The sequence below is a fragment of the Scyliorhinus torazame genome, chromosome 24, assembly GCF_047496885.1.
Source record: "Scyliorhinus torazame isolate Kashiwa2021f chromosome 24, sScyTor2.1, whole genome shotgun sequence".
Classification (NCBI taxonomy): Eukaryota; Metazoa; Chordata; class Chondrichthyes; order Carcharhiniformes; family Scyliorhinidae; genus Scyliorhinus; species Scyliorhinus torazame.
In genome coordinates this window covers 48,518,561-48,543,854 of record NC_092730.1, presented here as the reverse complement: position 1 = coordinate 48,543,854, position 25,294 = coordinate 48,518,561, and the positions used below count along the sequence as shown (strand labels likewise).

General features: G+C 45.6%; 1 protein-coding gene and 2 non-coding genes across 7 annotated transcripts; all 3 read right to left on the bottom strand.

Annotated features, from left to right (window-relative positions):
- Window positions 1-5,684: 5,684 nt before the first annotated feature.
- trnaw-cca (transfer RNA tryptophan (anticodon CCA)) lies at window positions 5,685-5,756 on the bottom strand. The gene has a single exon. It is a non-coding gene; the product is annotated as a tRNA-Trp (tRNA).
- A 400-nt stretch (window positions 5,757-6,156) lies between these two features.
- On the bottom strand, window positions 6,157-6,228 carry trnag-ucc (transfer RNA glycine (anticodon UCC)). Its single transcript has one exon. It is a non-coding gene; the product is annotated as a tRNA-Gly (tRNA).
- A 2,539-nt stretch (window positions 6,229-8,767) lies between these two features.
- On the bottom strand, window positions 8,768-24,338 carry LOC140400050 (histone H2B-like). Of its 5 annotated transcripts, none has more exons than XR_011938006.1 (3): window positions 24,253-24,331; window positions 10,597-10,668; window positions 8,768-9,251 (listed from the first exon to the last, which is right to left on the bottom strand). XR_011938006.1 is itself a non-coding variant. In XM_072489532.1 (2 exons), the coding sequence occupies exon 2, from the start codon at window positions 15,811-15,813 to the stop codon at window positions 15,427-15,429; it is 387 nt and encodes a 128-aa protein (XP_072345633.1). In that variant the 5' UTR covers window positions 15,814-15,885; window positions 24,253-24,338; the 3' UTR covers window positions 14,318-15,426. The 5 variants fall into 5 exon arrangements, 1 of the variants encoding a protein (XP_072345633.1); XR_011938008.1 differs by having other exon boundaries at window positions 8,768-9,210; XR_011938007.1 differs by lacking the exon at window positions 10,597-10,668.
- Window positions 24,339-25,294: the final 956 nt, after the last annotated feature.

Below are 25,294 nucleotides of genomic sequence, written 5' to 3'. Positions count from 1 at the left end.
CATCTACCTTGTTCCGTACACTGCGCGCATTTAAATATAGCACCTGTAATTCTCTATTGACCGTCCCTTTTTGTTTTCTTAGTGTGGTGGACCTTGGTTTACTGAGCCTTTCCATACACTGTGTCATATTTTGTGGGATGGGGACTATTGTAACCTCTCCTGAGTTCTGTCTTTTCGTGCTTTTTTGTATTCCTAAGCAGCTACGCTTCCCACTGATTATTTCACCGCTTGGTTCCCTGACTTTCCCTTCCCCGCCAATCTTTAGTTTAAAGTCCTATTGACCACCCTATTTACTCTTTTCGCCAGAACACTGGTCCAAGCTCGGTTCAGGTGGAGACCATCCCAACGGTATAGGTCCCCCCTGTCCCAAAACTGATGCCAGTGTCCAATGAAAAGGAACCCCTCTTTCCCACACCACTCTTTCAGCCACGTGTTAACTTCCCTTATTCTTGCCTCCCTATGCCAATTTGCACGTGGCTCGGGCAGTAATCCGGAGATTATGACCTTTGAGGACCTGTTTTTTAATTTGAATCCTGGCTCTTTATAATCTCTAAACAGGTCCTCTTTCCTAGACTTGCCTATGTTGTTGGTACCGACATGGACCACAACAACTGGATCCTCCCCCTCCCTCTCCAGTATCCTTTCAAGCCGGTCAGAGGTGTCCCGCACCCTAGCACTGGGCAGGCAACATACCATGCGGGACTCTTTATCCTGCTCACAAAGGATACTATCTATCCCCCTGATAATAGAATCCCCTACAACTACAACTTGCCTATTTACTCCCTCCCCTTGAATGGCCTGCTGAACCATGGTGCCTTGGTCAGCTGACTCATCCTTCCTGCAACCCTGTTCGCCATCCACACAGGGAGCAAGTGCCTCATACCTGTTGGACAGAGTCAAGGGCTGAGGCTCCTGAGTTCCTGACTGCTGGTTCCCTTTACCTGCCTGACATGCAGTCACACCCTGCTGTCCCTGGCCACTAGCAGGATTTAAACTACTTACTCTGACAGGTGTGACTGCCTTCTGAAACACAGTGTCCAGGTAAGTCTCCCCCTCCCGGATGTGCCTCAGTGTTTAAAGCTCAGACTCCAGCTCATCAACTCTGAGCCAGAGCTCTTCGAGCAGCCAACACTTACTGCAGATGTGGTCGCTGCAGCTCGCAATCGGACCTGCCAGCTCCCACATCAAGCAGCTCAAGCACATCACCTGACTAGCCATCACTAATTAATTAATTAGTTTAATTTAAGTTTATGGTGGGGGCAGCTTCAGCCAACATTACAGCTTACATTCACAAAAATGTTGGCTGCTATCAATGAGGAAGCAGTTAGCTGCGGTGATTTATACCGGAGCAAAGTCAACTGTCATCTCCAGATTTACACTTTTTTAAATGGTGTCAGTGAGTTTCTTTAAGTTTCTATTAATTCACAAATAAAATGAGATCAACATTATTTCAAGTAATTCAAACTTAAGATTCTGGCAATTTCAATCAATTGCTTGCTAAAATAATTAACTTATGTCAAAGAGGTGGCGAAATCCACTGGTTTCCTTTACCTTTTAATTACTTCAAAATGTAACTTTGCTGGAGTTTCACTGACTCGAAAGAAAGGTATCCAATTGTACCACAAGCTGCAACTTTGTTGGAGTTTCACTGACTCGAAAGAAAGGTATCCAATTTCACCACAAGCTGCCAGCTATCTCAAGCTGCTGTTAACCCTTTGAGAGACTTCTGCTTTAACTAACATGCAGCATCCAGTTTGTTTTAAAATGTATCTTTTCTCGCCACTACAGTCCAAGGATACAATTTTAGCTTAATGAACGATAGTTTCAAAAACACTCTCGTGGAACTAAACCGTCTTTCCAGATGTCCCATCAGTTCATCAAAAACACTCGTAGACCGGAACCATCTTTCCAGATGTCCCATCAGTTCAATTTTCTAATCCCCAGACTGACCTTTGATTTTGTCGAGACGATCTTTCCGTACCAACCGCGAGTGACCAGACAAATCAGACCATGAGAAGAGGGGAAAACCAATGTGTGTCATTTTACAGCTACACACATTGTGGGCCCGTTTCACTTTCCTTGTCGAAAATCAGTCTAATTCTGATTTCGCAGTTAGTCGGGAACCGTCTGGAGAAATCCCGGGTTTCCGGCACCAAATGACAAAACATTGAATTCTTTACCCGTCAGTCTGGCCTCGAAAAACTCGAGATGCATTTGTAGGCATAGTATTATTTATTTTTAACCAACTTGCAAGTCTGAATCGCATCACACAAACCCAGAACACAAGCTGCCTCCTGGGTCTTCCGAATCGAGTGCTATTGGAGACAAAGGAATCTCTACAAATACATTCAAATGACATCAAGTTTCACATACAGATTCCCATTGGTCATCCTATACCCCTCCTGACCTGGCAATACATCCTAATTGGCTCACTTCTCATTCCTTTACCCTGGATCTCTTGTTACCCAGCGTCCTTTTCTCCTCCTCCACCAGACACACCTCCCCCTTTCGTGCCATGCTTTCTGAAATCCTTTGTCTGTGAACTCACTCGGATTAGACTGGCCTACATCTACATTACTGTAACTAATATATTTAAACTAACTATTTTATATCACATTCATCAGCTTCACAATTCCAGGGTCCCAGGTTCGATTCCCGGCTGGGTCACTGTCTGTGCGGAGTCTGCACATCCTCCCCGTGTCTGCGTGGGTTTCCTCCGGGTGCTCCTGTTTCCTCCCACAGTCCAAAGATGTGCAGGTTAGGTGGATTGGCCATGCTAAATTGCCCTTAGTGTTGGTTGAGTGGGGTTATTGTGTTATGGGGATAGGGTGGTGTGGGCTTGGGTAAGGTGCTCTTTCCAAGAGCCGGTGAAGACTCGATGGGCCGAATGGCCTCCTTCTGCACTGTAAATTCTATAGAGAACAATATCCAATAATAAACCACTACAGAAACCGAGATCACAGTTTCGCCACTCGGACGGATGTGAACAATCCAACCAGACTATTTAGAACAAGCGGAGATTCCTGCCTCCAGCCACCTCACTTTCTCCAGCTCTCTTCCTCAGCTCGAAACACACGAAATCACGCAAACGCCTCCAATCAAATTATTATTGCGATGGTCGGGAATCGACCCTGGATCAACTGCTTGGAAGGCAGCGATGCTCCCCAGTATCCCTCCATCACTGACTGCCGAATGTTGAGTCCTTTTGATGCTTTGCTTTGTTTCGTAAACAACGTCTTACTATGTTTCTGTTATTTCACTCCAATTTAAAATGCTCCTGAATGAAAGTGTCCGTGTCGCACGGCTCCCGGTCAGCCAGGAGATGGCACCAGTCCACAATAAATGTTTTTACTTCTGATGTTCTGTGTGTCATTACATAGGACTCTTGCTCTGGCCTGAGACCTCACCTTGTCCTTGTGTCCTGATGCTGCCGTTTGCACCCTGGTTAAGTAATCATAGAATCCCTCCAGTGCAGAAGGAGACCATTCGGCCCATCCAGTCTGCACCGACCCTCGGAAAGAGCACCCAAACACGGCCCAATCCCGTAGAACCGTTTGGATACATCAGGTGTCAGTCTCCTCTGGAGACGAGGGTTCAATCCCACTCCTGACATTGACATTGATTCTCAGCTGCGATAAAATGCCAGAGGTCCCGGGTTCAAAAACCCGGATGGTGTCATTGACTGAAATCGGGAGGAGGTTTGAGCTCCAGGGAAGTTATTGCAGCGAATATATCAGTGCAGAACACGTGAAGAAACGGACAGGGTATTTAAAGGTCGTTTGATCATGGTGTGGGATTCTGAATTGATCCTCAAGTAAAAACAGCATCCACGCAGCTGGCTGAATACAATGGTTGTTTGTACCTGATAAACCTTTGATTTGACGGACGCGCTTGCGGGTTGAGGTGGCCGAGTGGTTAAAGGGCCGGATTGCTAATCCATTGGGCTCTCCGTGCTTGGGTTCGAAACCCATCATTGTCGATTTTCCATCCTGCTTTCTCCCAAGTGGGACTCATTTTTCCAAAGTATCTGCAATCACTGATGTGACAATCCAGTCCAAGTTGTGAGGCCGAATTGCATCGAGTTGTGTTGGAAGAGCGAGAATTGAAAATTCAGTCTTGTTCCGATTGAGATGCATTGATCGGGTAGTGAGGTCGGAACCACTCTGTCTATTGGGTAGTGTTAAAGCCAAGCGGCATTTCATTGTTCGAGAGAATGAGGAGTTTAGGGAATCTGGATATTTACCCGGCAAAAATCTGCTGGAGGAGGAAATGAGGGGAGTCCAAAAATGTATTCAGAACCTTAATGTAGCGGCGGCAATGCAGATTCACCAGAATGATACAGACAGAGAAGGTTTCAATTACGAGAACAGATTAGAATTATAGAATCATAGAATGGTTCCAGCACAGGGTGCGGCCATTCCGCCCACCGTGTCCATGTCAGTCGCCCAGAGCTGGAAAATCTCAGCAGACCTGGCAGCATCTGTGGAGCGGGAACCAGAGAATGGGAAGCAGGGTCAGACTGGACTGGAAACTGTAACTCTGTTTCTCTCTCCACAGATGCTGCCAGACCAGCCGAGTTATCCAACATTGTCTATTTCTGTTGCAGGATTTTATGAAGAATCCCCATAGCGGCCTTGCCTTTGTGCTCGGCGTTTCTATTTATTTATTTAGTTCTGTATAAATTTAGAGTACCCAATTATTTTTTTCCCAATTAAGGGCCAATTTTGCGTGGCCAATCCACATACTTTGCACATCTTTGGGTTGTGGGGGTGAAACCCACGCACACATGGGAAGAATGAGCAAACTCCAGACGGGCAGTGACCCACGGCCGGGATGACGCTTCTATTTATAAAGACTGGTCCCGTATGGGCACTAAGGGTAATTTGGCCAATCCACCTAATCCACGTCTTTGCACTGTGGGACCCACGCAGGCACGTGCAGAACGTTCAGACTCCGCAGAGAGAGTTAATCGAACATGGGAGCCTGGCGCTGTGAAGCCACCGTGCTAGCCACTTGTGCTACCGTGCTTTGTGCCCAGAGAAGTTATTGCAGCGAATATATCAGTGCAGAACACGTGAAGAAATGAAAACGACATTTTAACACCGTTTCACCATGGTGTGGAACTGATATATCAAATAAAAAACCGCACGCTCGTGCACCCAGGTAACTGGCTGAATGCAATGGTTGTATGCAACCCCGATAAACCTTTGATTTATTTGCTGAACAAGAATTTCCCCATCTCCGCCTTAAACATAATCAATGTCCCGCTTCCGCGGCCTTCTGAGGCAGAGTTCCAAAGTCGCACAACTCTCTGAGAGGGAGAAATTTCCTCATCTCCGTCCGAAAAAGAGCGACGTCCTTGTTTTTAACTGCCCAGTAGTTCTGGTCTCACCCACGAGCAGTGAGATTGAACCAACTGTTTGGGCAAGCACGGTAGCACAGTTGGTTCAATATTCTCAGATAATAATATGGATGCGACCAACGTGCGGCTCGAACCCTCGATGCTGGGAGTTAGAGTCCCATGCTCTACCGACTGAGCTATCCGAATGTTTGATGAAACTGCTCAAAAATATAAACTGAGCGGGTAAATCTGAAACATTCGGACAAATTGTGGTTTGAACGGAGTCATTTCGGAAACATTCCCACAGAGAGAAATTCCTGGAACCAGCGGCAGAAAAACTTCCTGAGCCTGACGTGATTTGAACACGCAACCTTCTGATCTGGAGTCAGACGCGCTACCGTTGCGCCACAAGCCCAAGCCCAAGAACTGAGCGTTTCTCCTCATAGATTTATGTTTTATTTACACACAACCGTGCGAAAGGAACCCAAGGAGGTTCGATTGAGGGATACTAAAGGGCCCTGAAGTAAAGCAGCTGTATCACGTGGTTAAGGTGATGCACAATAATCCATTGTGCTCTGTACACGTGGCTTCAAATCCCATCCTCGTCTGTAACGTGTCTGTTTGGTCCACTTCATGAGGCTTGAGTGAAAACGCTGTGATTTTTAGCTTTTGTCGGAGGGCTTGGGCAGTGAATAGTCGAACACTGTCCATATTATTTTAATCCTCGCTGTACTTGCCACTAAATTCCGAGTGAGAAACTTTCTCTTCCTCAGTTTGAAACTCACAAAGAGGTGCAAAAATTGCGAATTTATTATTGCGATGGCCGGGAATCGAACCCGGGTCAACTGCTTGGAAGGCAGCTATGCTGACCACTATACCACCATCGCTCACTGATTGGAGACGTGTCCTTTTGGTTCTTTAGATCAGTTTGATTTACTGTTTCGTAACAAATACTTACTTTGCGTAAGTTATTTCACTCCAATTTAAAATGCTCCTGAATGAAAGTGTCCGTGTCGCACGGCTCCCGTTCAGCCAGGAGATGGCACCAGTCCACAATAAATGTACATTCTATGTGTCATTACACAGGACACTTACTCTGGCCTGAGACCTTAACTTGTCCTTGTGTCCTGGATGCTGCCATTTTCATCCTATTTCAGTAATCATAGAATGCCTCCAGTGCGGAAGGAGGCCATTCGGCCCATCGAGTCGGCACCGACCCTCGGAAAGAGCACCCGATTTCGGCCCAAACGCACCTAACCTTTCGAATACGTCAGGATGGCCGAGCGCAGGTCGCAGTCTCCTCTGGAGGTCAGGGCTCGAATCCCACTCCTGAAATTGACTTTTCCTCCGCGAGGCACCATCCAAACCTGGAACCCCTCCCTAACAGCACTGTGTGTGTACATACACCATATGGACTTGCAGCGGTTCCAGAATCCCCTCACCGCCCATTCTCGCGGTCAATTAATGTTAGACTGTAAATGTTTGGCCGAATCAGCGACAATCACAGCCAGAGAGACCTGCAATAACCCGCAGGGCAGGAAAGGCAACTCATTGTCCTTTGACCCAAAAGCAAAATACTGTGGATGCTGCAAATCTGAAACAAAGACAGAAAATGCTGGAAATATTCAGTTGATCCGGCAGCATCTGTGGAGAGAGAAACAGATCGTTCCAATGAAATGTCAGGATCTGAAATGGTAACTATTTCTCTTTTCACAGATACTACAGATCCGTACAGTATTTCCAGCATTCCCTTGTGATTAGCTGAACATCCTCAGACTCTGTAGCTTAGTCCGGTAAAGTGTCTGTTCACAGAAGAAAAATCTGGACTCAAATCCCAGCCCAGCCTTATTCCGTTTGACCACCTGTGTGCGATTGAGAACTTCCTCCACAACAGGGGGAAATGTGTTGGATTTCTAGTCGGAAAATATGCCTTTTGCAGGTTTCAATTCAGTAGAATATCTACAGAGATTGTAACGCAAGGACTGATTTCAGCTGCCATCATCCAGTTGTTAAATCTTTCCACTAGAAATCCACTGGATTTTCCCCTTTGACTTGAGTCCTACTCCCAGAGGATCAGTTCAGTATTTTCAGTAATATTATATTTTGAATGCTCTATTTCCACAGAATTGTGACGCTGAAATTGCTCACACTTCTCTCCATTGTTATCTACTCTGCAGGTGTCGACTGCACCATCTAATGGAGACATGCTCACAGGGCTGTGAGAGAGGCTTTCTTTCAGGCATGAGACCTCTTTTGGTCCATCAACAGCAACCGGATGTACGCAGAGGAACTCGGAATAGGGAGCCCCTCTTCCCAGGATGGACTTAATCAGGGACAAGGTGTTGTTTGAAGAGGGAATCAAAGGTCTGAAGAATTGGTCTGAGATTCCTGGCGTTTTGCGAAGAGACCAAGGTGGTGGAGCAATGTGACAATAGCAGGATACGAGTTTGGGATATTATCCAGTCTGTGCTGGGGGGCTGCGGGAAGGACGTTGTCTTGTCTGCCCACCCAAGCTGAATGTTGGGATTGAGGTGGTGATCAGATTCCGAGAGGAGGGTGAAATCCTTTCACTGAGTTTCAAGCTCACAGTGCGGTTGAGTGTCTTGAGTTACAAGAAGATACAGACGGGATGGTCAAATGGGCAGAAAAGTGGCTGATGGAATTTAACGCTGAAAAATTAGATGTGATCCATTTGGTAGGGGGGTTTTCACAGTAACTTCATTGTAGTGTTAATATAAGCCTATTTGTGACAATAAAGAATATTATATTATTATTATTGGATTAATGTGAATGGCCTGACACTGGGAAGTCCTGAGGAACAAACGGACCTTGGAGTGTTTGTCCAGAGATCTCTGAAGGCAGAAGGGCAGGTTAATAGGGTGGTGGAAAAGACATTTGAGATACTTGTCTTTATCATTCGGGGTATGGATTACAAAAGCAGAGAGGTCATGGTGGAGTTGTATAGAATGTTGGGGAGGTCACAGCTGGAGTACCGTGTGCAATTCTGGTCACCACATTCTAGGAAATATGTGACTGCACTGGATGGGGTGCAGAGGTGATTCAGCAGGATGTTGCTTGGGATGGAGCATTTAGGATATGAAGAGAGGTGGATAGGCTTGTTTTCTCTCTCTCGCGGGAACAGAGATGATTGAGGGGTGATCTCATCGAGGTGTACAAGATTATGTTAGATATAGACAGGGCGGATAGGGAGCACCTGTTCCCCTCAGTCACAAGGGGACACTGTATTATTCTGTGATTCTGTTACAGATCAGATCTTGGAGGTATCGCTGCTGTATTCCCAGGAGGCGGTGATGTGATCCGGAGAGCAAAAGCTTCCATCGAGGACGGGGTTCTCAATAAGAACAGACTGGAGGTGTGGGATGTTAGAATCTGCTCAGCACTGATTCATTTTAATTCATTGTTGTGTCCTAGAATAAACACGTGGATTGTAGCGGTCCATTAAAAACAAAAATAGAATTCGGAAGTTTCTGGACAGTAACTTCACCATGTCCACGTTACATCACTCAGCATCCTCAGCTGCATCACATCTGGTCCACGTTTCCACTGCAGAGAGCAGTTTCACAGCAGAGAGTACATTTCCACTGGAGAGATCGCAGTTTCTCAGCAGAGCGCACAGTTCACGGCAGAGAACACAGTCCCACAGCAGAGAACACAGTAACACAGCAGAGAGCACAGTTTCACAGCAGAGAACACAGTAACACAGCAGAGAGCACATTTCCACAGGAGAGGTCGCCGTTCCCCAGCAGAGCACTGTTCACAGCAGAGATCATATTCCACAGCAGAGAGCAGTTACACAGTAGAGATCTCGGTTCCACAGTAGAAATCACAGTTCAGCGGGAGAGAATATACTTAAATATCGGAAAGCAGTTTAATTAACATCAGGGAAGACCTGTCAATAACAGAGTGAAGATGCAGATAACACAGTTACACAAGAGGAAAGAGGGGAGATTTTAGAACAAAGAACAAAGACAAAGAAAAGTACAGCAGAGGAACAGGCCCTTCGGCCCTCCAAGCTGTGCCGACCATGCTGTCCATCTGAGCTAAAATCTTCTAGTCTTCCTGGGTCCGTATCCCTATATTCCCATCCTATTCATGTATTTGTCAAGATGCCCTTAAATGTCACTATCGCCCCTGCTTCCACCACCTCATCTGGCAGCGAGTTCCAGGCACCCACTACCCTCTGTGTAAAAAACCTGCCTCGTACATCTCCTGTAAACCTTGCCCCTCACACCTTAAACCTATGCCCCCCAGTAATTGACCCCTCTACCCTAGGAAAAAGCCTCTGACTATCCACTCTGTCTATGCCACTCATAATTTTGTAGACCTCTTTCAGGTCACCCCTCAACCTCCGTCGTTCCAGTGAGAACAAACCAAATTTATTTAACTGCTCCTCATAGCTAATGCCCTCCATACCAGGCAACATCCTGGCAAATTTCTTCTTCCGCACCCTCTCTAAAGCCTCCGCATCCTTCTGGTAGTGTGGCAACCAGAATTGAACACTATACTCCAAGTGTGGCCTAACTAAGGTCCTATACAGCTGCAACATGACTTGCCAATTCTTATAGTCAATGCCCCGGCCAATGAAGGCAAGCATGCCGTATGCCTTCTTGACTACCTTCTCCACCTGTGTTGCCCCTTTCAATGACCTGTGGATTAAACTCCATCTGCCATCTCTCCACCCAAGTCTCCAAACAATCTAAATCCTGCTGTATCCTCTGACAGTCCTCATCGCTATCCGCAATTCCACCAACCTTTTTGTCGTCTGCAAACTTACTAATCAGACCCGTTACATTTTCCTCCAAATCATTTATATATGCGACGAACAGCAAAGGTCCCAGCACCGAACCCTGCGGAACACCACTAGTCACAGCGCTCCAATTAGAAAAGCATCCTTCCATTGCTACTCTCTGCCTTCTATGACCTAGCCAGGTCTGTATCCATCTTGCCAGCTCACCCCTGATCCCATGTGACTTCACCTTTTGTACCAGTCTGCCATGAGGGACCTTGTCAAATGCTTTACTGAAGTCCATATAGACAACATCCACTGCCCTCCATGCATCAATCATCTTCCAAAAACTCTATCAAGTTAGTGCGACATGACCTCCCCTTCACAAAACCGTGCTGCCTCTCTCTAATACGTCCATTCGCTTCCAAATGGGAGTAGATCCTGTCTCGAAGAATTCTCTCCAGTAATTTCCCGACCACTGACGTAAGGCTCACCGGCGCGTAGGTACCTGCATTATCCTTGCTCCCATTCTTAAACAAAGGAACAACATTGGCTATTCTCCAGTCCTCCGGGGCGTCACCTGAAGACAGAGAACACTGGAACTTAATGGGAACACTTTCTATATATGATCAGTCAGTCGAAGCTTGTGTGTTATCTTGTGTAAGGTGACAGTGTCCAGCTGCTGCGTGTGTTCAATTGTTGGTGAGTTACACAGTGGAATTGTGCCGCCAGGGTGAGCTGTCGAGCACATGTGGTCCTGATGAACAACACTGCCGAAGTGAGGAATTGTGTCGCTTCAACGCAATAAAAACCATTAGAGCAGAGTGGCGCAGCGGAAGCGTGCTGGGCCCATAACCCAGAGGTCGATGGATCGAAACCATTCTCCGCTAGTTGTTTTTTTTATACTTTCCGTTACAGTAAAAAGAAACATTTAGCTTCTCGCCACAAGTATATCTGACATTTCTTTCCAGGAAACGGGTTTTTACTCGGCTGGAAGGGGGTTCCAGCAAACACTTAATTTGTGCAACCAATGTCTGAAATGGCATTTACTCACACAGGGACACACGCTGTAAATGCTGCAAACACACACAGGCTTTCCATGATTGCAGAATGTTCAGCACCATTCACAACTCCTCTGTTAATGAAACAGTCCATGTCCAAATGCAGCAATCCTGGACAATGTCCAGGCTTGGGCTGAAACGTTCCAAGCAAAGACCATCTCTAATACGTGAAAATCTAACCATCGCCCCTTGACATTCACCGGAATTCCCATCACTGAAACCCCACTGCCAACATCTGACTGATTGTCATTGGGCAGAAACTGAACTGTTCATATAAATACTGTGGCTAGAAGGCAAGCCAAAGACTCGGACTCCTGTGGCGAGGCACTCACTCCCTGACTCCCCAAACCCTGTCGACACAGCATAAATCAGGAATGTATTGGAATAATTTCCATTTCCTTTAATAGTTGCAATTTCAACAACACTGAATAGGTTTGACACCATCTAGGACAAGGCATCCTGCTTGATCGGCACCCCATCCATAAACACTCACTCGCTCCAGCACTGATGCAGAGTGGCAGCGTGTATACCAGCGACAGGATTCACTGCAGGAAGTCACCAAGGCCCCTTTGGCAACACCTTCCAAACCCACATCCACCACCATCTAGAGTGAACAAAGAACAAAGAAATGTACAGCACAGGAACAGGCCCTTCGGCCCTCCAAGCCCGTGCCGACCATGCTGCCCGACTAAACTACAATCTTCTACGCTGTCCGGATCCCTCTATTCCCATCCTATTCATGTATTTGTCAAGATGCCCTTAAATACCACTATCATCCCTGCTTCCACCACCTCCCCTGGTAGCGAGTTCCAGGCACCCACTACCCTCTGCGTAAAACACTTGCCTCGGACATCTACTCTAAACCTTGCCCCTCTCACCTTAAACCTATGCCCCCTAGTAATTGACCCCTCGACCCTGGGGAAAAGCTTCTGACTATCCACTCTGTCTATGCCCCTCATAATTTTTTAGACTTCTATCAGGTCTCCCCTCAACCTCCTTCATTCCAGTGAGAACAAACCGAGTTTATTCAACCGCTCCTCATAGCTAATGCCCTCCATACCAGGCAACATTCTGGTAAATCTCTTCTGCACCCTCTCTAAAGCCTCCACATCCTTCTGGTAGTGTGGCGACCAGAATTGAACATTATACTCCAAGTGTGGCCTAACTAAGGTTCTATGCAGCTGCAACATGACTTGCCAATTCTTATACTCAAAGCCCCGGCCAATGAAGGCAAACATGCCGTATGCCTTCTTGACTACCTTCTCCATCTGTGGTGCCCCTTTCAATGACCTGTGGACCTGTACTCCTAGATCTCTTTGACTTTCAATACACTTGAGTGTTCTACCATTCACTGTATATTCCCTACCTGCATTAGACCTTCCAAAATGCATTACCTCACATTTGTCCGGATTAAACTCCATCTGCCATCACTCCGCCCAAGTCTCCAAACAATCTAAATCCTGCTGTATCCTCTGACAGTCCTCATCACTATCCGCAATTCCACCAACCTTTGTGTCGTCTGCAAACTTACTAATCAGACCAGTTACATGTTCCTCCAAATCATTTATATATACTACAAGGGCGGCCAACACATAGCGACACCGCGACCTGGAGGCTCTACTCCAGCCACTCACCATCCTGTATTAGAACTATATCTCTGTTACTTCACTGTAGCTGGATTAATTTTATTTCTCTGATGTAATGTATCTGTCATTGTGTATATCTCTGTCTGTACATGCGTGTTTCTATATATGTGTGTATATCTGAGAATATGTGTGAATGTTTATGTGCCTGTGTCTGTATACCTGTGTTTGCGGGTGTGTACAACTGTGTGTGTATAATGCGTGTGACTCTGTGTACTGTGTGTGTACACGTGTATATACCTGTGTGTGTATGTTTGTGTGTCTGTGTGTGTGCAACTCTGTGTATAATGTGTGTGGGCCTGTACACTGTGTGTATACGTGTGATTGTATGTCATTATTGTTTCCTCTCTGAGAGTCTTTTAACCATTTCTAAATCTCTCAGAGGTACAATTGTTGAGTCTGATTGCTTTTTGTGATTGCTATTTATGAGTGAGTACAGTGTCTTTCAGCATCTTACTCTGAACAACCGTTTGAGAATAATCCTGAATCTGTCATGCTCCAGGACTCAGTGTCATGATGGATCTTAGTCTGAACACGTGTTTGAGGATTATCCTGTACCTGTCAGGCTCTGTGACTCAGTGGGAGGATGCGGTTCAGGATGCGACCTTTCAATCTCTGGGACAGTTTATAAGTTTGCATTCATTCCACGTAAATTTCCAGCACAGAAAGAAACCATTGCTTTGGGAGGTTTGAAGCAAACAATGTGTGATAGTTTTGGACCAGCATTTAATATCAGAACACAATTGTGAAAGATAATGTAACCTTCAACCTGATACTGGATTGCTCTGGAAGTTTAACTCAGGCTGTACACATTGATTTGATCTGTGAGACTCAGTCTGATTCTGAGTCAGAATTTTGACATGAATGTAAAATGGACCACAGTCTGGAATTGCTGCAGTATCTTCCATCCGGAACAGAGTGAGTGAGGATTTTGCAATAGTTTGCAAGTTACAGCTCAGTTCATAGTCAGCGAAATTATATTGCATCTTTTATTTTCATAAATTAGGTGAGTTTTAAACGAGAATCAGAGTTTGTATCTTTGTCGCTTTCAGCATATCTCAATCTGAGAATGCACCTGATATTTGTGTTTGCAGCTCATGTATTTGTGAGGACACAGTCTGAGGATTAGTACAGCCACCCCTGATGTGAGTGGTGTGGCTGGTATTTCACTCGAATCTCAGAGTACATTATTACGGTTAATTGTGTAATTCTAAACCGGAATCCATGTGTCAGTTGTCTCTGATGTTGATTATTTCACTAAGCTGCTCCATTGATACAGTGATGATGAGAATGGGTGAGAATTTGCACTGGGATTTATGGGGCCTCCTGTCAGTGGTACTGTGTTAGGGTGACATGGACACAGCGTCTGTCTCTCCTGCTGTTTGATTGATGGGTTGAAAATGTGTCTCTGGAACTGTTTCTGCTGCCTGAGACTGTGGAACTGATGACCTGTCTGTGTCTCTTTGCTCTGTCAGTGACAATGTACGGATTGTGTGTGGGAAGGAGCTGGCGACACTCTTCCCTGTAACTTGTGTGGAGGAAACATCACATTTATTCATCTTCAGAATATTCTGGTTTTTGTCTGTGGAAACAAATTATATTTTAAAACTCAAGTACAGTCAACAATTAACCAATCACAGGCCAGGGAGAAGAATGTGGAGGTTTTGATTGGCTGACATTTTCAAATTCGAAACTCCCGCCAATTTCAGTGCAGGAAAATCCCAAATAACGGAACGGCTCCATGTTCAGGAAACTATTTGAATCTCACACTTGGTGATCTGTTTATTGATTTTTCCATCCCAGAATCCGGGCGCTATTTTCGGAACAGTTTTAATTTGTCAATCTCTTATCTGTAACCGGTGGTAATAAGACCCCGTTCAGCAATTTAAAACGGAGCAAATCTCAGCTCACTGCAAAAGCAGAAACAGAGATTACCAACCAACTCCTTCACACAGGCTTCACAGGGACAGAGGGAAAGGGCTGATTTCTGAGCCTCTCCTGAAAGCGGCCGGGAATGTTACACTGGGAAGTGTGGAGAGAATCCCCGACTCTATCCAGCCGGTGGAACAGGCAGCTTTGTGTCCGGAGAATAGGGAGGGCCGGGGAGAGGCAGATCTTAAAGCGTTACATTGGACTCAGGTCCTGTGTGTGCTCAAATCTCGATGATTCCGTCCTTGGGAAAACTGCGGAATAAACAGATCAGCGCGAAAATAACCTCTTCATTCCCGCCTTTACTGTGTCCCGAGAGCGGGAAACACATCACCCGAGAGAAAAAATAGTAATTTCCATATGAGTTTAACTCACCAGTTGTTAAACTCTGAATATAGTTATCATTAAATTGAAATAATTCCCTCCCGAAATTGTGTTTCTCCTCATTGTCCGTCACAAATGCCAGACTGCGTTTAAAATCGGCTCTCAATTCAGTTTGATTCTCTTCTGTGTGAAACTGTCTGTGACGGGCGGGTATGAAGCCACATTCACAACATTCTGGAACGGGACAAATCTCTCTCCTCCACAAAGAGATTTCTCATCAAGTCAATGCGGGAAAAGATGGTGCAGCTTTTTCAGAGAGATTGTGGGTGGCTCTTAAAAGAGCCGTTGTGTTTGGGGTGGTTTTCAGTCCATTGTGGAGTTTTACTTGGAGCTGGTGTACTTGGTCACCGCCTTTGTCCCTTCCGACACGGCGTGCTTGGCCAGTTCCCCGGGCAGCAGCAGGCGCACGGCGGTCTGGATCTCCCGGGAGCTAATGGTACGGCGCTTGTTGTAATGGGCCAGGCGGGAAGCCTCACCCGCGATGCGCTCGAAAATATCGCTGACGAACGAATTCATGATGCTCATTGCCTTGGAGGAGATGCCGGTGTCGGGGTGAACCTGCTTCATCACTTTGTAGATGTAGATGGAGTAACTCTCCTTCCTCGACCTTCGCCGCTTCTTGCCGCCCTTTACTGCAGGTTTCTTAATGACTTTCTTGGCTCCCTTCTTGGAAGCTGGTTTCGATGTTGGTTTCTTCTCGTCAGCCATCTTCAATTTCACCCAGAAATAAAGCAAACCCCTTCCGAGCGCTGATTAAATAGACAGAGCCTCACATCTATGCTAATGAGGAATGGGGAAAGGAATGATTGTGATTGGACATTGTGAGAATGAGGACAGCCAGTTATGTTCTGTTTATTTGATTAGATATAACAACAGTCCAATCGGATTTAGGATTTTCCACCAATCAGAAACCAGCTTACTACAAACAGGAAATACATTTCAGAAAGAATGTCTCCAGTCCCAGTTTGTCAGTGTGTAAAGATCCACCGGGGAAAGTGACCTGGCTGTCGGTGAGAGGGACCCTTCACCACAGAGGGATTTACAACACCAGGTTAAAGTCCAACAGGTTTGTTTCGATGTCACTAGCTTTCGGAGCGCTGCACCTTCCTCAGGTGAATGTGGAGGTATGTTCCAGAAACATATATATAGACAAATTCAAAGATGCCAGACAATGCTTGGAATGTGAGCATTAGCAGATGATCCCGTACCAGCCTCCCCGAACAGGCGCCGGAATGTGGCGACTAGGGGTTTTTCACAATAACTTCATTGAAGCCTACTTGCGACAATAAGCGATTTAAATTTCATTTTTTTTCATTTCATTAAATCTTTACAGATCGAGAGATGGGGTAACCCCAGGTTAAAGAGGTGTGAATTGTGTCAAGTGAATTGTGACACAATTCAAAACCCTTTAACCTGGGCTTACCCCATCTCTGGATCTGTAAAGATTGTCTGGCATCTTTGAATCTGTCTGTATATATGTTTCTGGAACATACCTGATTATGTATGTAATATTATTCATGTACAGGGGGGGGGGGGAGGGGGATATGGAGGGTTGTTTTTCTGGACTGTGTTTTGTACTTTACCCTGGTGGGTTTCTTTTTCATTTTGTTATTGATATTTTATGAAAACCTTCAATAAAAATGTTTTAAAATAAAATAAAATAATTGTGGGAGGGTTCATGATGATGTGATTAGGCAAGAATTAGGAAGCATAAGATGGGAACAGAAACTGTCAGGGAAAAGCACAAATGAAAAGTGGAGCTTGGTCAAGGAACAAATACTGCGTGTCCTTGATAGGTATGTCCCTGTCTGGCAGGGAGCAAATGGCCGTGAGAGGGGACCATGGTTCACAAAAGAGGTTGAATGTCTTGTCAAGAGGAAAAAGGAAGCGTATGTAAGGATGAGAAAACAAGGTTCAGTAGGGTTGCTTGAGGGTTAGAAGGTAGCAAGGAACTAGCTTAAAAAAGAGCTGAGGAGAGCTAGGAGGGGGCATGAGAAGTCCTTGGCGGGTCGGATCAAGGAAAATCACAAGGCTTTTTACTCTTATGTGAGAAATAAAAGAATGACCAGGGTGAGGTTAGGGCCGGTCAAGGACAGTAGTGGAAATTTCTGTGTGGCATCAGAAGAGACAGGAGAGGCGTTGAATGAATACTTTTCTTCAGTATTCACCGAAGAGAGGGGCTATGCTATTTGTGATTTTAATAAATGACTTGGAGGAGGGGGCTGAAGGGTGGGTCAGTAAATTTGCTGATGACACCTAGATTGGTGGAGTAGTGGATGAGGTGGAGGGCTGTTGTAGGCTGCAAAGAGACATTGATATGATGCAGAGCTCGGCCGAAAAATGGCAGATGGAGTTTAACCCCTGCTAAGTGCGAGGTGATTCATTTTGGTCGGACAAATTTGAATGCGGATTACAGGGTCAACGGCAGGGTTCTGAGGAATGTGAAGGAACAAAGAGGTCTTGGGGTTCATGTCCACAGATCTCTGAAGGTTGCCACTCAAGTGGACAGAGCCGTGAAAAAGACCTATAGTGTGTTAGTTTTTATTAACAGGGGGCTTGAGTTTAAGAGCCGTTGGGTTATGCTGCAACTGTACAGGACCCTGATGAGACCACATTTAGAGTATTGTGTGCAGTTCTGGTCACCTCATTATAGGAAGGATGGGGAAGCATTGGAAAGGGTGCAGAGGAGGTTTACCAGGATACTGCCTGGATTGGAGGGTAGGTCTTATGAGGAAACGTTGATGAATCTAGAGCTTTTCTCATAGGAGCGAAGGAGGATGAGAGGCGACTTAATCGAGGTTGAAAGATGATGAGGGGGATAGATAGAGTGGACGTTCAGAGACTATTTCCTCGGGTGGATGTAGCTGTTACAAGGGGGCATAACTATAAGGTTTGGGGTGGGAGATATAGGAGGGATATCCGAGGTAGGTTCTTTACTCAGAGAGTGGTTAGAGTGTGGAATGGACTGCGTGCTGTGATAGTGGAGTCGGACATTTAGGAACTTTCAAGCGGTTATTGGATAGGCACATGGAGCACACCAGAATGACAGGCAGTGGGATAGCTTGATCTTGGTTTCGGACAAAGCCCGGCACAACATCGAGGGCCGAAGAGCCTGTTCTGTGCTGTACTGTTCTGTGTTCTAACAACACCAGGTTCAAGTCCCACAGGTGGTGCTTCGAAACAAACCTTTTGGACTTTAACCTGGTGTTGTAAGACTTCTTACTGTGCTCACCCTAGTCCAACGGTGGCATCTCCACATCATCTCTGTGATATATAACACATTTTACTGCTCAGTAACAGGTGTTGGAGAGTGTGCGAGTGTGTGTTTTATCCTCACTGTCTGTCTATCATATACAAAATACTTTGCTGCTCACTGATCAGTTGCTGGAGTGTGTGAGTATGTGAGAGTGGCGAGAGTGTGTTTTACCCTCACTGTCCCCCTGAGACATACAATGCATATTTAACTGCTTACTGCTCAGTGACTGGTGTGTGTGAGAGATAGTGTCTGTATGAGAGTGTGAAGTTGTGATTTGCCCTCATTGTTTCTCGGTGATATATGATACTTACTGGTGTGTGTGAGAGTGTGTGTGAGATCTCTCAGTCATGTCTAACACATTGTAATATTCTGTTACCGGTGTGTGTGTGTGAGCGAGAGAGTGTGAGCAGAAGTGTGTGTGTGGGTATCAGTTTTCTCCTCACTGTCTCTGTGGTATATAATGCATATATTAGTGTTTGCTGCTCAGTCATTGATATGTTTCAGACTGGGTGTGCATGAGAGAGAGCGGGTGTGCATGAGAGAGAGAGCGGGTGTGCATGAGGAGAGCGGGTGTGCATGAGGAGAGCGGGTGTGCGTGAGAGAGAGCGGGTGTGTGAGAGAGAGAGTGGGTGTGTGAGAGAGAGAGCGAGTGTGTGAGAGAGAGCGGGTGTGCGTGAGAGAGAGCGGGTGTGCGTGAGAGAGAGCGGGTGTGCGTGAGAGAGAGCGGGTGTGCGTGAGAGAGAGCGGGTGTGCGTGAGAGAGAGCGGGTGTGCGTGAGAGAGAGAGCGGGTGTGTGAGAGAGCGGGTGTGTGAGAGAGAGAGTGGTTGTGCGTGAGAGAGAGTGGGTGTGCGTGAGAGAGAGTGGTTGTGCGTGAGAGAGAGCGGGTGTGCGTGAGAGAGAGCGGGTGTGCGTGAGAGAGAGCGGGTGTGCGTGAGAGAGAGAGCGGGTGTGTGAGAGAGCGGGTGTGTGAGAGAGAGAGTGGTTGTGCGTGAGAGAGAGTGGGTGTGCGTGAGAGAGAGTGGTTGTGCGTGAGAGAGAGTGGTTGTGCGTGAGAGAGAGTGGGTGTGTGTGAGAGAGAGCGGGTGTGCGAGAGAGAGAGCGGGTGTGCGTGAGAGAGAGCGGGTGTGCGTGAGAGAGAGCAGGTGTGCGTGAGAGAGAGCAGGTGTGCGTGAGAAAGAGCAGGTGTGGGCGTGAGAGAGAGCGGGTGTGCGTGAGAGAGAGCGGGTGTGCGTGAGAGAGAGCGGGTGTGCGTGAGAGAGAGCGGGTGTGCGTGAGAGAGAGTGGGTGTGCGTGAGAGAGAGCGGGTGTGCGTGAGAGAGAGCGGGTGTGCGTGAGAGAGAGCGGGTGAGGGAGCGAGTGAGCCTATGTGTATTTAACCCTCATTGTCTCTCTTTGATATATAACACATATTTTGCTGTTGCTGCTCAGTTACTGGGGTGTGTGGTGAGAATGTGTTTGACCATCACTGTCTCTGTGATATATGATGCATATTTTACTGCTCCCTGCTCAGTTACTGTTGTGAGAGTGTGTGAATATGAGAGTGTGTGAGTATGAGAGTATGTGAATATGAGAGTGTGTGTGAGAGAATGTGTCACTGTGTGTTTGGGAGTGTCTGAGTGGGAGAAATAGTCTGTGTGAGTGTGTGTGTGTTTTACCTTCATTGTCTCGGTGATAAAAAACACATATTTTACTGCTCAGTTACTGATGTGCGAATGTGTGTTTTACCCCCACTGACCCTCTGCGATATAAAACGCATATTTAACTGCTTACTGCTCAGTGACTGGTGTGTATGTGTGTGTGTGAGAGAGAGTCTGCGAAAGAAGCAGCAAGAGTGAGAGAGAGAGAGCGTGAGTGTGTGGGAGAGTTAGTGTTTGCAAGAGAAATAGAGTGAGAGTGTGTTTTACCGGCACTGTCTCTCCGCGATAGATAATGCATATTTTTCCGCTCAGTTACTGGTGTGAGTGTGTGAATGAGATAGCGTATGAGTGTGTGAGAGACAGAATGTGTGTGAGAGAAGTAAATATGAGTTATATAGCATAAAGAGTCAGTGAGGGTAAAGACACACTCTCACTCTCAACACTCACTATCTCTCACACACACAGACCTGTAACTGAGCAGGAAGCACAAGACTATTCATTATATATCACAGAGAGACAGTGAGGTTACTACACGCACTCATGGATAGATAGTCCCAAAGGATGTGCTGTTAGGTAATTTGGACATTCTGAATTCTCCCTCCGTGTACCCAAACAGGTGCCAGAATGTGGCGACTAGGGGATTTTCACAGGAACTTCATTGCCGTGTTAATGGAAGCCTACTTGTGACAATAAAGATTATTAGAAGATAGAGTCATATTAACCTCAATGTCTCTCTGCAATATATAATGAACATTTTACTGCTTACTGTTCAGTTACTGGTGTGTGGGTGTGTGAGCGAGAGTGTGTGAGTATATTAGTGACTGTGTGTGTGTTTATTCTTACTGTTCAGTTGCTGGCGTGTGAGAGAGAGTGTGTGCGAGTTTTATCCTTAATGTCTCTCGATGATATATATATCACATATTTTAATACTTACTGCTCAGTTACTGGTGTGTGAGAGTGAATGGGTGTGTGTGAGAGAGAGGAGAGAGAGACAGAGTTGATATTTAATGATTATTGTGCCACTGTTGCTGGTGAGTGAGAGTGTGTGAGTGGAAGTGTGAGTTTTATGCTCAGTGTTTCTATGAAATAAAACATATCTTACTGCTCAGTTATTGTTGTGTTAATGTGTTAGACATATTTAACTGCTTACCACCGGTATGTGTGTGAGTGAGAGTGACTGAGTGTGTGTGAAAGAGAGTCTGTGCGTGTGTATGAGAGAGGGAGCATCTGTGTGTGAGAGATAGCGTGTGTGTGACAGTGTGCGAGTGTGTGTTTTTCTGTGATTATATAACAAATATTTTACAGCTTACTGCTCAATTAATGTGTGTGTGTGTGGGAGAGCATGAGTGAGATAGTGTGTGTGAGATGGAGGGAGTGTGGGTGAGATTTTTATCCTCACTGTCTCTCTATGATATAGACACATATTTTACAGCGTACTGCTCAGTTAATGGTGTGTGTGAGTGCCAGTGTCTGTGTGAGAGAGATTGAGTGTAAGTTTTATCCTCACCATCTCTGTGATGTATTACACATATTTTACTGCTTATGGCTCAATTCCTGGTGTGTGAGAGTGTGTGTGAGAGGGTGAGTCTGTGAGTATGTGTGAGGGATGGTGAATGTGTGTGAGAGCAACAGGGTGAAAAGTGGATGTGCTGCTGATGGGCAGCAGGGTGGCACAGTGGTTAGCACTGCTGCCTCACAGCACCAGAGGCTGGGTTTGATTCTGACCTCAGGCGCCTGTCTGTGCGGAGTTTGGGTTTCCTCCGGGTGCTCCAGTTTCCTCCCACAGTCCAAAGATGTGCAGGTTAGGTTGGTTCAATAGGCTAAACTGTCCCTCGGTAGGGTTACAACGAGATCGTGGGAGATTGGTCTTCGGGTAGCCTGCTCATTCAAAAGGTCAATGCAGACTCGATGGGTTGAATGGCCTCCTTCTGCACTGTAGGGTTTCTATGAGAGAGAGTGTTTTACCCCCTCCCCCCCGCCCCCCATCTCCTTTGATACACTTCGTCCTGAGTGCTAAATCTATCTGTTTCTTAAAAAGGGCAGCACGGTAGCATTGTGGATAGCACAATTGCTTCACAGCTCCAGGGTCCAGGTTCGATTCCGGCTTGGGTCACTGTCTGTGCGGAGTCTGCACATCCTCCCCGTATGTGCGTGGGTTTTCTCCGGGTGCTCCGGTTTCCTCCCAAAATGCAAAAATGTGCAGGTTAGGTGGATTGGCCATGATAAATTGCCCTTAGTGTCCAAAGTTTCCCTTAGTGTTGGGTGGGGTTACTGGGTTATGGGGATAGGGTGGAGGTGTGGGATTAAGTAGGATGCTCTTTCCAAGAGCCGGTACAGACTCGATGGGCTGAATGGCCTCCTTCTGCACTGTAAATTCAATGATTAAAAAGAAAAAGACCCTCACTGATTCTCTCTGATTTATAACAAATATTTTACTGCTCACAGCACACACACACACTCTCTCCCTCTCACACACACACACACACACTCCAGTCACTGAGCAGTAATCAATTAAATATGCAATATATACCACAGAGATACAGCGAGGGTAAAACATGCACTCACTCTCTCACTCACACTCACTCAGTCACACAGCAGTAACTGAGCAGTAAGCTGTAAAATGTGTTATACATCATAGAGAGACAGTGAGGGTAAAGCACACACACTCACATATTTTACAGCTTACTGCAAAGTTACTGCTGTGTGACTGAGTGAGAGTGTGAGTGAGAGAGTGAGTGCATGTTTTACCCTCACTGTATCTCTGTGGTATATATTGCATATTTAATTGATTACTGCTCAGTGACTGGTGTGTGTGTGTGAGAGAGGGAGAATGTGTGTGTGAGAGAGAGAGTGTGAGTGAGTGTGTATTAACCTCACAGTCTCTGTGATATACAATTAATATATTCTTGATTACTGCTCAGTTATTGATTTGTGAGTGTGTGGGAGAGACAGTGCATGGATGTGTGTGAGTGTATGAGAGACAGAGTGTGAGTGAGTGTGTATAAACCTCTCTGTTTCTGTGTGCGATATATGACATATTTTACTGCTAAATGCTCAGTTATTGGTGTGTGTGTGTTTCACCCTCAGACTCCCTGTGATATTCACTGCATATATAGTGCTTCCTGCTGAGTTACTTGTGAGTGAGCATGTGCATGAGAAAACGCGAGTGTGTGTTTTACCCTCACTGTCTATTTATGATATATGGCATATTTTACTGCTTCTTGCTCAGTTGTTGGTGTCTGAATGTGTGTGTGTGTATTCCACGGTAGCTGTCTGTCTTTGTTATAGGTCAAGTGTTAGGGGAAAACTTAATTTGACTCACTAACACTCTGTCTCTGTGCTTGCATTTGTAGCTGTCTGTCTCTGTTATGGGATTCTGGGTTTAATCTCTATCTGTAATATTATTTACAGATACACGAGAGGACAGGTAATCTCAGTCTGTCCACCTCTCTGATGTGCAAGATTTTACTGTGTTTTCTGTACTTGTCAATATCTGTTTTGTGAGTTAAGGGTGAACATTCTGTTCAGTATTCATCCTCCATTATTACTTTTAGTGCTAACATTGATATGTTAAATGATCTATTTCCATGTCTGTTTCATGAGAATGACACTGTACCATTACATCTGAGATTGTGTGAGATATTTGGATGGGAATTTTATATATTTTTTTGGGAGGTATCTCGGTAGAAGTTTATGATTATTTCTGCACTTTTCAATAAGCTGTACTATCCGACCTTTTACTTGTACCAAAGGTTCACAACTTGTGAGATGAAAGGATGGCCTGACAATTTGATAAGTGTCCCTTTGGAGAACAATGTAAATGCATCATTTTTCTGTTAATGCCTTATTCAAGTGCTTTGCTTCTGATATATTTTAAACTAAGAAAGTTTTAAAAAAAGTGCCAATGGATACTTGCACATTGATTGCTGAATCTATAGCCTAATTAATACTATACTGATTACTTTACAGATGAAACGCTGTTGTCAAAAGTTGATCCAACATTCCATGAGAGAGTAGGGGTGAATTGTGGAAAATTATCCCACCTGTCCTCTCGTGTATCTGTAAATAATATTTACATTTTCTCCAGAAGTCCAGATTTACTTGAATTTCTTCAATTGGATAATGAGGACTGTTGGATTGGACATGTTCATCTGGGACTTGAGGTCTCTGCGAATCTGACTGCTTCTGCTCTGTGACGGTGGAGCTGATGTTGTGTCTGTGTCTCTGCAATGTTGGATTAATATTGTACTTACAGTCAGTTAGAAGGAGACGGCTGTACATTCATGTTGCTGAGGAATCATCATCATCATCTTGGAACTCATCTTTTCATCTGTTGAACGAGGAAGAAGAAAAACAAAATTCTTGTAAGTTAGGGTCAGATGAGGCCAATGATAGATCAATCTATTCTTTCAACTGATAATCAGTAAAATAAAGAAAATACTCTCCAAATCCTAACCCAGAATCAGACAAATAAGCCAGGCCCAGAAAAAGCTCTCCCTCCCGCCCCCCCCCCCCGTTCACTCCAAGTCCCGGAACAAGATCGTGCTCCGCTGCGCCTCTTGCAAAACAGCGCCCGATTTTCCCTGAACACCCCCCGAGTCAGTAATGATCTCTGAGCCTCTTTGCTCACACTCCCAGATGGATGTGCTGCTGCAATGAGAACGCTGTTTCCTCGCTGACCTGGGCCCTGACATTGACATTTCACTCAGTTTCAACAAAGCGATTCCACTCACTGACCAAATGGAGTGTGCGGGAGAGGGGCTGCGCATGTGCTCTAAATATCTGAATGACGACAGGCAAGCGGTTACGCCGGGCATGCGCAGATCCCCCAGCAATTCCGCGTTGAGAATCAATTCCCCATTTCACTGTCATCGCATAGAGAGCAAAACATCCTAGAGAGCCCGTGTTGGGGGGACTGTGTGTGTGGCTGCAAATGGCCCTGCGCCCTCGGGCTCAACCAATTACCTTTGTAGCTGTCTGTTTGTCCCAATGTGAGGTTCAATTTGCAGTCATTGCCTGCAGCTTGTTTGTTATTACACTGTCACTCAGCCCCTCAAACTCACACTTTCTGCAAACTACCATTTCACTGACTGACTTCATTTTTCATAGAAGCACACAATTTATTTTCAAAAATATACTTCATTTATAAAATCCCTTGAAATAAACATGGTCAAACATTTCAAATTGTCATCACAATAACATCGTTTCGTACAATAATATTTACATTTTCTCCAGAGCTCCAGATTTACTTGAATTTCTTCAGTTGGATAATGAGGACATTACACACATTTCAAT